We start from the raw sequence: 12021 nt of genomic DNA, 5'->3' as shown, positions 1-12021 counted from the left end.
GGGGCAGGAAGTGGGGCAGGAAGTGGGGAGGTCAGAGCGTGTGAGTGTGGGGGGGCAGGAAGTGGGGAGGTCAGAGCGTGTGAGTGTGGGGGGGCAGGAAGTAGGGAGGAGGACAGGCTCGGAGGAGAAGGAGCTGTGCGGCCACAGGAGGAAGAGCCGGGCTCAGTGGGCAGGAGGGCATTAAGTTTCAAACTAACAAACACTCTGTGTGTGTATATGTATTATATATATATAGATTTATAAGTAATATAACTTATAAATGTATAGTTACATAAATATAATTATATAGATATATATGTATTTCATGTTTTGAAATGTGTTCATTGCAAAGTGGCCAAGCTGCCTAATTCACACACACACGATCTCACACATCTATTTTCTTGTAATGACAACACTTAAAATCTTGTCTCAGTCATTTTCAACAGTATTCGATATTGTGATGTGCTACAGTCAAAGTTTTATAGAGCAGGTTTCTTGAATTAGTCTTCCTGCGTCACTGAACCTCTGCATGCGTTGCCCAGTTTATCTCAGGCTGCCCCTTCCCCTGCTCCTGGTAACCACCGCTGGAGCCTTATTTTTGTTCAACTGCTCTCGACGTCATTCTGTCATAAAGAAAATTGCAGTCATTTATCGGAAAAGCGATGCACCTCGAGACCGTAACGTGAAAGGAAATAAATCATTGCACAGCGTAAACAGTGCATGCTTTCTCTTGTATAAGAAACTCAAAGCATAAAGTATAAAGAACTGAAAGGTGGATAACAGGGAACAGGGAGTGGATCTTCAAATGGAAAAGGAGTCAAGAGGTGAAAAGAAAGGAGTGGAAGGAAAATGAAAAAAAGAAATCAGAGGAGTTGTGCACAGGTACCAGCTCCCACAAAGAATGTCAACATTACTGACTGCATCCATTCACTAAGGAGGAAATTGCTTCATATTCCACACATAACCGTTCCTGTGTTTGTCTTCCTGTGTTTGGCTCATTCTGCCAAACCTAATGTCCTTCAGCCTCACCTATGTAGGCACAATTGATAGCATTTCTTTCCTTTTCAGAGGTGCATAGTATTCCCTTGTGCATAAAGACCTCAGTTTTTCTTTATGGGTCCATTGTTTCTTTGATTTCCTATCTTGGCTACTGTGAATGATGCCACAGTGAACACGGGGGCGCAGGTGTCTCTTCAACACCCTGGCTCTTTCTTTTGGGTGTAGACCCAGTAGAGGTATGCTGGACCCTGGAAGGGGGATGCAAGCTAAGAGATCTCACAGGAAGGGACTACCTAGGTGGCACTTCTGTGCACAGTCCCCAGCAGTTACTGGGAATCTGGCAAATATTTTTAAATAAATAGATGGGAGATGACATTGTGGCAGAAAGCAGAAGCACAGAGTAATAACTAACATCTATCAAATGAAAAAAAAAAGCCACCAAAAAAAAAAAAACCACCCTAAATGTATGCGTGAATGGATGAGTTAAGTTTGCAGGGAGCTTTGTATTTATGAGAAAGATTAAATGACCAGTCTCCAAAGGACAAAATGAAGATTTGATTTCCTTTGTCCTATGCATCATTACCACGTACTTTATTACTAGGAAGAGGCGCTGTGGACAACTCCCCCGCATCTAATCACATTCTGATTGTTCTAACTGCACTGCATCCAAACCACCAGGCCCAAATGCTCCCAGCTGCGGCATTTTCCCAGCCAGTAAGCACTGAGAAGCCCCGTCTCTGCCACACTCTGGGAGCAGGAGCGTCGTCTCAAATCTGGAGTTTGAACGTTGTTTGTTTTTCCTCGTTACTGGGAGAGATCATTAGATAGGCCATAGAAAATACATGCCGGCGTTAGCCTGGGTTATTTCACAGAGGTGGACTTCTGGGAAACTCTTACTTTCCACTTTTCACCTTTCAATATTTCACAGTTTCTTTGCATTAGTTCTCAATTGCTTTTATAATGATGAGAAAAGCAGTCCAAGAAATTTGTGTAATTCTTGTGGGAGAAAATTAAATTAAGAAAGTTATGAAACTGCTTAGAAATCTCTGAGTTACTTAGAAACCTACTGACTCCTCACACTGGATGATTTAAAGGAGGGCTCAAGGTTGTACGTAGACAGGGCCTGGTTTTAGGTCAGCTCCATCTCAGGATGCTGGATGCAAGATGTATATAGATGTTCTCTTGAATATCAAACACAGTTCATTTGTAATTAATCCTGTATTGTCTCCAATGTTCCAATTGAAAATATACTTGTAATAAAATTCCTATCCCTCTTCACCCAGCTTTTTAACTAATGAAATTAACTACTAAAAAAAATTTAAAAAATTTTTAAAAAGGGCCATCCAAGTAGCTCAGCGGATTAAAGCACCTGCAAGCAGGTGCAGGGGCCAGGGGCCTTGCACCCAGGGCACACTGAGATGGCAATTGAGACTGAGTGTGTGACGCGCGCCTGTAATCCCAGCTCTTGGGAGGATGTAAACGGGGGATCACTACAAGTCCAATTTGTAGTGAGACCATAAACACTTTGTAGACCCGTTCCTAAAAATACAAAATAAATAAATAAGTAAATATCGCTGCCACTAGAACCTTCTTCTTAATCAAGCAGATGTTTATGACAAAGAAATTCTGTTGCCATGGAAATTTTAGTGTCAAAGTTGCAACCCCCAAGGCTCTCTATTGAAGTGGAAAGCAAAATTAAGGAAAAATTTAATATATTTTTAAAACACTGGAATTATGGATGGTAGATGGATTTTACGTGTAAACCTCATTTCACATAACAGGCAATCATGTAAAAGTTCTGCATATATCTAATTTTGGCAAATCAAATAATTTAAAGTATAATGAGGAAACTTAAAATTGATAGGAATTGCACAGGGAAATCTGCCTCGATTTAATTAAACATTTATTAAGGCTCTACTATCTCATATTAAAAATTAATATTTTCACAGATCGACTTTTCTAAAATTGGGCATGTGTATATGGCTTAACATTAGTTTCAAAATGATTTTTTAGTTGTCGTTAAAACCCAAATTAATGGAACCAGATGTGAACCAGTTACATGCCTATAACAACATCAGAATCCTAAGACATATTAAGGAGTTGTTTACTGATAGGTGAAGCAACAGCTGCACAAAGCTTGCCAGCCTAGGATGAAGAAGGTAAGAGGTGTCTTTTGTTAATTTATAAAACAGTAGAGACCAACATAACATATACCTACATTAAGAAAGAAAATTTTGCAAACACAAATGAACCCTCTTAGGCATTCTCTTCAGAGTTCATTTCTCCTTCTTCAGCCAAGAGATGTCACAAGTAGAATTTGGTTTGGACCATTAACTTGCACTTTTAAAATATTTTAGTAAAATACATATGCATCAATAAGTACTATGTCAGGTCAATTTGCCAGCTTTTAAACTTTATATAAATCCCATCTTCCTGTATGTGTCCTTTTCTAATACTTAATTTTCTTTTTTTACTCAATCAGTTTTTGGAGTGAATCCCGATCAATACACGTCTCTTTAATTCATCTCAGAATATTGCTTAGTATTCCATTATCCATTCATTAATTGCTTCTCTGTATTCTCCTGTATGACTACATCATTATTTACTTATCCATTTTTCCATCTGATGGATATTTAGTAAATCTTCATTTGTTTCGTATTATAATCAATGCATCGGTGAACATTCTTGCCCAAGTTTCCTCGGGCAAATGAGTGATATACCAACCAACATTTTAAGTCTGAGAAAACAGGAGAAAGTAACTCCACAGTGGATTTCTGGGCCCACTGATTTCTCTCCTCACCCAAGTGGGACTACACACACATTGATCATATAAATACATGTATTATGGCTTGAAAACATCCCTGGTGGCATTGTGTATATTTAGCTTCCATTTCTAGTGTTTATAAACACTTTAAGTTCCAAGATAAATGAGAAATGATTTACCAAGTCTCAAATGAAGTTCAAAGCAAAGGAATATGTGACAGGCTCACACTCTTATGACTCTGGAGCTATAAAGGTGGTAGAAGGAGGAGCTACGAAGAAGGTAGAAGATGGTGCTATGAAAATACAGCAGTGCACCTGGGAGCCGGGTGGCCAGGTCATGCCAAAGTGCTCTCGAAGCCCAGGGAGGCAGGCGCCCTTGACCTGGGAGGATCAACACAGTGATGTCCAGAAAAGGGGAAATAAAGGCAAGGCAAACAAGAGACAGAAGCCGTGCTCCTTGTAGTCCCCAGAAATGTACTATCTCCCCTGCAATTCGGTGAAGGGTGCCAACTCCGCAGGGCTGGGAAATGTGCAAAGCACCCTCGGAACAGTGGACGAGGGCCGCTGCAGTTGAAGCTCTGGCTGGCTGGCAGGTAGTCAGCTTCGGACGCAACCTCTGGGAGAGTGAGAAGGAGCTAAACCAGCAGCAGAGGGGTTTTATTACCTATCACTTAGCTGCGGGCACTGGTTCCTCTACCTCCCATTTTGCTTCCTCCTCCTCCTTCCCCTTCTTAGTTTGTCTCCTAGTGTTCTCTGTTATAACTTAAGCCAACAGAAAACCTCACAGGCGTCTGCTCTAAAACATTTGCACATATCTACTGTGTATTGCAGTTTTAAGAAACAGCTGCAAATGTATAATACGGTCTTAAAAAAAAAACAAAAAAAAACCCGAAAGACATTTCTGGAAACCACATCTTTCATGTGGAAGATTCTGCAATTTCTTTTTGTTTGGGCTTTGGCCCAGTTCATCCTCACTTCCCAATGGCTAGGACAGAAAGCTCTAGCTTTAAGTAGCAAGCGCTGCTTCTATTTTAGAAGAGCTGGGGGATTTCTAGGGTGGTTCAAATTGGGAAAACTCTGGCTTCGAGGTCTGGGGAAGTTTTAGGCAGTGTTTCTCTTAGGCAACACAACACCCCAAATAACAGCATCTGTAAATATATAGAAGTGGAGAAAAACTTAAAAAAAAAAAAAACGTGTCACAATGTTCTACTACCTGCAATATTGGGAAGAAGCCTGCCCTCCCCGGGGAAATCATCCTTCTGGCATAGATAACTTCGCCTGCTCGCCACTCTGCTTTCTCAGGACATCCCCTCAGGTTTGCAAGTAATTTTTTCCAAAAAAAATCACAGATGTTCAGTTTCAGCTTGAGACTCAACTATGTCTTACTCTCTCATTTGATTCACAAATTTCCCAGAGCCACAGAGTGGATGCAAGGGCAGAGAAGCGAGCTTAGCAAGGTAGAGCTCAGATTTCTCAATCAGGATTTAAATGCTGGCTCTACCTCTGACCATAATCAGAGGAGAAGTTAAATAACTTCTGTCTGCCGCTATGTAACTCGGAGTCAGTATTGCTGTGCTCCTGACAGTCACAACTCCTGTCAAGACAGGGAGATGACGCATGTCAAGTGCATGGTAATACAATGCTTCCTACAGAAGACGGCCTGGAGGGCTAGGCAGCTTTCACGATGCAGTGCTGGTGGGGTGCTGGCAACACCTTTACCTTCCTCTTTCTTAAGGCTCCCCAGTGCTCTCTCTCGCCTAGGTCACATCCACCCATTCATACTTCCATCCATTCACTCAGCAAGTAGAAATACTATAGAGCTCTACCTTGTGCCAGCTAGCACTGCAGGGCTGCATAAAACAGCTCATACACACTAACATTCAAAATAAGGAAAAGTGAAAAGCATGCAGCATGAACTTAATAGTGATGAACAGCGGGCAATGGGTACAGACATTCTTGGAAATTAACAGGATGAAAGAAATGGTCTTGCTTGCTGGTCGTGCTGTACTTCTATGCCAGCATTAAATGTACAGGTAATATGCTGCACCATTTTGCCCTTAATGGCTAACTTTGCATAATAAATTGAACTTCTGTCGAGAAACACAAGCCATCAAAGAGCTATTTCACAGTGGCACTCACAAACCCTGGCTCAGATCAAAGGAACTGGAAGTCTTTATTGCATGAATCATCACCATCCAAGTGGCTTTTCTGCTTGAACCAAACTTTATTTCGTATTTGCACTTAGCCAGTAAACGTTTTGTTGATTTCCCTTGCATTACAACCCGGTCTAGGTCTTCTTGCTTTTCTTTCTTTCTTATCCATTCTCTGCTCTAGAGACCAGGTCAGACTCATTCCTCTGAGTGCTTTCACTCATCCCATACTGACTGAGGGTCTACTCCTGCCAGAAGTCTAGCTATCTGCGACTGTCCCTCATACCCACTACCTGGCCCAAGTCCTCTTTCTAGTTCACTCTTAGAACTACTCTCACTGCGCAACACAAGGTACGTGTTACAAATACAGCAGCCAGGTCCTTGGCGCATACACCTTGTGTTTTCACTTTTATTTCCTGTTCTCCTAGAGCATCCTTGCCCTGGAAAATTTTTTAAATGAATATTCAGCCAGTAAAAACTTCCTTATCCTTAAATACCTTGCCAAAGATTCATTTCCTCTATGTGGTATCACAGGCCAGTTCTAGTTTGTTGTTTTTGGACTTTCAAACTTTACAGATACCTAAATTTGTCAAAACGAGGAGCCAACATAAGACTTCTAATTTTTCTTTTATTATCACAGGAGACTATTTTAAAATGTCACACCAGTTGCTATTATCATGTTTGACAAAAGAATGGCCTTTTATAGCATTAGGAAGTAAGAAATTCATAATCTGAAAATAAAGGGTGAATCACTAGGGTGAATCACTATTGAATCACTAAGCTTTAGAAACACACCTTTATTTTATTTACTTATCACGGTATCTTTTCATGGGCCAGGGCCAGCCCCTGGGAAACATCCACGTGCGGCACTGTTAGATGCTGGACAACAAAAGTGAGAAATACATAGTTCTCTTCTACGTTGGCAGGGAAGTGGTACACATGGTAGTACTGTTGTGCTATGCATACTCTAAGCTCTCTGTCACACTGATACACTTAATTCCACACTTACAGTAAGTACTCCCATAAGAGAGATGTTAACGACCCATCCTATAGATGAAGAAACAAAGGCTCAATAATTTAATCTTTAAAGTAGCAACACCAGCGAGTGGTGAAGCTATCGCTCAAATCCAGCTCTATAATTCCAAACCTCATGCCATATACTTCTGTGCAATGTTACCTCTCAGAAACATAAAATACAGGTCTAACTTGCTACACATTACATCCCAAGCCAAACAGACAAACTTCCAGAGTTGAATTCACCACATGTTAAAGTTTAATCCAGAGTTTCTCCAAACTGGCACAGCTGACGTCTTGGACTGAATCATTTTTGATTGTAGGGGGTGGCCTTGCTTCTCCTTTGCAGGCTGATAGCATCCGTGGCCTCTTCTCACTAGATGCCACTAGTACACTCCCCCTACTTATAACAACCAAAATGTCTCCAGACATTGTCAGATGTCACCTCAGGGGAAACTGCTCCCAGCTGAGAACCATTGGTGTAATCCAATATTACTGTATAAACATTTCTTTTCTCTCTCTCTTTTATTAAGAACTTTATTTATTTGTGTGTGTGTGTGTGTGTGTGTGTGTGTGTGTCACCAGGGGGCGGGGCTGGCTGGCATGTGGTGCTGGGGGATTGAACCGTGGTCCCTGTGCTTTGCTAAGCTTGTTCTAAGTAGGTGCATTAGGACACTGAGCCATCTCACCAGCCCTGTACAAACATTTCTAAAGACTATCTGATATAAACTAGCAGTGAAGAGTCGCACTGCACAAACCTATTTTCTATGGATAGCTTGGTAATCCAGTTTCAAGATGCAATAGCATTGCTATTTAATTCAAATACAACTTCAAACAATCCCTGCAACTATACTTCTTAAAGAAATTTATCTTCTATAAGAAATTAATTTCATTCTGGTAGTTATTTGAGCACAGTTCTAGAACTTTATTTGTGACTAAGAAAAACAACAACAACTCAATCCTTTGTAAGGCTACCTCATAAAGGACGTTCAGGGAATAATGGACACCATCCAGTTGAAAAGCCTTCCTCCTGATACGATACAACCATTAGCGAGATCAAAAAGTCTCTCAAGGTTAAATATAGAAGGCAGTGAGATATCAAACGGGACCTGAAAAAAAGCATAAAAATATTTCTTCAAGTTATTGACTGAAGTAAAATTTGAAGACATTCAAATATAAATCACATATAACAGTTTCATATACAAGGCAGTTAACTTCTGTACCTAAGGGCTAAAGTTTCATAATTATAGTGTATAGTGCTACAGTGTCACTCATAGCAATCCACATCCTATTACAATCTATGCATCTGTCTATCAAACACGTCTAAATCGGTGGACTATGTTTATTTATATAATTTCTGGGCATGTGTCTGGGCTGGGACAAGGTAACCCTACTCTACCACAGTGCTTTCCTTCACAACAGATTGGCCAGGTGACAAGTCTTCTTTCCGCCTCATTTTGAGCGTAAGTTGTGACAGCAGAGAGGAAAGCAGTCACAAATGATGGTGAAGAGATCGCTGTGTAAAAGAGGCACTGGCCTGAGGGTTAGCCCGGGCAAAGTCACTGTTGGCAAGCTGAAAAATAGAAAAGAAAGACTGCTGGTATGGCCCACGCACTGGTTAGTGGACTGAAGAAAGAGTAGAGGAGACGGGACAAGAAGCTAGACAGGAAATGGATGATTCCTGGAGCCCACCTGAAGCCAATCTAGATAAATATTTTTGATAAGGAATGAGAAAATACAAGGTAGAAAGACCATGGTGAAATGGAGCGGTGGGCCTGAATCCTGGTAAGAAAATAGAAGACAAGTTTTATTAATTTCTTGTTTATTTATTAAATGAACCATCTACTCTTTTTATTCTCAAGAAAACATAATGAACCCAGGATCAGAGGCTGGGTTTTATTAACTTTTCCTTTTATTAAATTAAAAAAAAAGTATTTCAAAGCTTCCTAGTACTTCAAACAATAAAGAAGAAAAAAATAAAAATTAATAACATCCTTCTTCCTTGATCAGTCCTGATGGAATCAGTGTTTCTAGCTTGGGGAGTATTCTTCCACATGGCTTTTGTTTTTCTTTTTTAAATGGAATAACCACATTTCCATTATTTGCTTATTCAATTAAAATATGTATGAGAAATCCCTCCTTAATTTATTCAAGGAAGTAGGATAACTATGTGGAAGTTAAGAGTATGTAATCCAGACTAAGGCTGCTTGGTTCAAATTCTGACCTCACAAGTACCAGCTCCATGAAGGGGGAAAGCATCTGATCTTCTCCAACTTTAATTTCATCAGCCATAAAACGCAAACAAGAATACTCTAAGATACTGTTGCTACAGAGTTCAATGAATTTATACAAACAAACACTTAGAATGATGCCTAGCACACAATGACTACTCAATAAAGGTTACATAATTGATCATTTTCAACACATCCTCACTAGTAGCTACATAACCGTCCTTTGGCCAGACAGCTCATGGTTTATTCAATCATTCTTCATAGAGGATATTTCAGTGTTTATATGCTTACAACCTTGGATGTGGGTACTTTGAATTTCTGCAGTACTGACTCCCTAAATGGTTTTGCTTAGTCAAAACATGATTACCATTCACCTTTTAACATTTCTTGCCAAAACTACTTTCCAAAAGAGGTTGTGGCAATTAGCATTCCAAACAGAGACAAATGAGGGCTTGCCCAAGCCCAAGGTACAACATTATAAAATATTATGAATCTTTATTGTTGTTAGTTTGGTATTTCATTACCACTTTATTAAAAAATTTTGATAATCTAATATTGTTATATTTATATGTTGAAACTATATACATATATACACACATATATATGTATATACACACACACATATATATTTACCATTATTGTTTGGATTGTATCTCATTGCTGTTTAGTAGTACTGAGCATTTAATCTATTTCATAACGACAAAACATTGCATGCCCAATTTAATGACCTTTAGCAGATGGTTTTCAAAGTAATATATAAGAAAATAATTGCTAAATGATATTTGCATTTTATTTTGTGCTGTATCTCTTTTATTTCAAAGGTCCATGTTAAGTACAGATATAATTTTTTTAAAAAACAAATTGGCCAAGTTACTTTTAGTTAATACTAGAGTTATCTCCATGGCATAATTCTTTTGTTTTGTTTTTTTTGAAACAGGGTCTCAATGTGTAGCCCAGGCTAGCCTTGAACTCATGGCGATCCTCCTGCCTCAGCCTCCCAGGTGCTGGGATTACAGGCATGCACCATCACACCCAGCCAAGACACAATTTATATACTAGATGCAAATAAAGCATTTTGGTTTCTGATCTTTGTCACTGAATTTCCATAAAGAAGCAGCCATTTGTCACAGGATGAAAATTAATTGGTGAGTTCAGAGAGGCCACAAGTGAAAGCATCACTTTAGGAAGGAAAAGCAGAAGTGGCTGTCACCCAGAGTTACTAATTGTATTTCCTCAGAAGAACAAAAGTTACTCTCAAATGTCAGGACCTTCTCTTGTGTGATTAAAATCATCCTCACAGATACCCAAGTATGTAAGCCTTTTGTTAGACAAGTCAATGCCTTGAACTCCATGTATTTGTTCAGGCTAAAACATCAAATCATTTTCCTATTGCTGTCACAAGTTTTAATGTGAATTTATGATTGTGTCATAATATGCAGATTTAAGGAGGAATTATAAGTGTGCAAGGTGATAATTTATATACATATATTTAAAATGAACATATTCATATAATCATCAAATCAAAAATACAAATGCGGGACATGCTAGGTCGTTGGGTATGCAGGAATTTATCATTAAACCAATTTTTCCCATTTTCTACTTCACACCCCCCTCCCAACAGTACATAAAGGCTCCAGTTACACTATATCCACAAAAACAGTGATCATTTTGGTTTAAGATTTTGGTCACACTGCTACATTTTCCAAGTGTGAAGACATTTTATGGGTTTTTGTGTTGTTTCGTTTTTTCATTTTTATGTACTTGGTACAGGGTCTCACTACACAGCTCAGACTCGTAATGATCCCCCCCACCCCACCCCCACCCATTTTTGGCCTCTCCAGCACTGGGATTACAGGTGTGCACCACCACACCAGGACTCAGTTGCTGGCTCAGTATGCCAGGGGGCGGGGGGTGGATCAGGGCTAGCGTGGCACACAGGACAGGGGATTGAACGCTGGTCCCTGCACTTGCCAAAACAGGATGAGTCACAGCCATTGTGTGACCAATTTGCTTTCTGTGAAAGCCTGAGAGAATGTTTTCTCTCCATGTGACTCTCCTTAGGCACACTCTCCATCATTGATCATTTTCCTCTGTGGCCCCATAATCTCCTTGATCAGAAAATGTGGGACATCATTGAGTTACAGGATGTTACAGTACAGGTTCTCTTACGTCCTGAGTCCTCACTGACCTTGAAGGGCTAGGGCCAAAATGTTGGCTACCCTTGTAGCCCTTGTTTTTCTCTAATTTTTTTTGTCTGCAAACTTAAGTTGTTAACCCTCTAGAAGAGAAGCTTAATGATATTATTACCCTATAACATAGGCAGTTGGGCTTAACCTCACTATCTGTCTGAATATCAAACGCCTTAGACATAACATGGAACAGGTATTTTCCAGCAATCATTGATATGTTAAACTTTAAATCCCTACAGAATGTGAAAAAAAAATAGGAAAAAGTAGAAATAAACAATTACATATTTTTACACAGAAATTTAGAAAGCTAACCATATACAACATTGTAGCAGGACAGTCCTATGACCTTTTTTTGTCTCTTGTTTTCATTTATACATTTGTTTTCTTTTTTTTTTAAACATTGACTTGCAAGAGAGTATAGTAGTAATTGATATGAAATTAGAAGCACTATGCTTTTAGAAGACCAGAATGACAGGCATCCAAGCATGGCTCTAGTACTACACATTGTTATCGTCAGTGCAGTGGCTTAGTCCACAGGGGTTAGCATATATAGTTAGTCAGGGTGAGAATCCTGCCAATTAACTGCTAGTTTCAAAAAGCTGATGGAGATTCTCAGGATCACTGCCTTAACCATCTAGTGTATATAAATGTATGGTTTTGCCCCTGCCATGTTTCCTAGCTTTCTTCCTTGCCCTC

General features: G+C 39.6%; 1 protein-coding gene across 1 annotated transcript in view; it reads right to left on the bottom strand.

Moving 5' to 3' along the window:
• Cfap54 (cilia and flagella associated protein 54) overlaps positions 1–12021 on the bottom strand; it is a 353322-nt gene that overhangs the window by 5827 nt on the left and 335474 nt on the right. Inside the window, exon 68 of the mRNA XM_023716586.1 lies at positions 7881–8014. Coding sequence (XP_023572354.1) covers positions 7895–8014 — 120 coding nt within the window. The 3' untranslated portion in view covers positions 7881–7894. The remainder of the gene's footprint in view (positions 1–7880; positions 8015–12021) is intronic.

Source organism: Octodon degus, unplaced genomic scaffold (genome assembly GCF_000260255.1).
Source record: "Octodon degus isolate 3935 unplaced genomic scaffold, OctDeg1.0 scaffold00004, whole genome shotgun sequence".
Lineage (NCBI taxonomy): Eukaryota > Metazoa > Chordata > Mammalia > Rodentia > Octodontidae > Octodon > Octodon degus.
The sequence above is the reverse complement of the archived record's forward strand: the minus strand, read 5'-3'. Positions and strand labels throughout refer to the sequence as shown.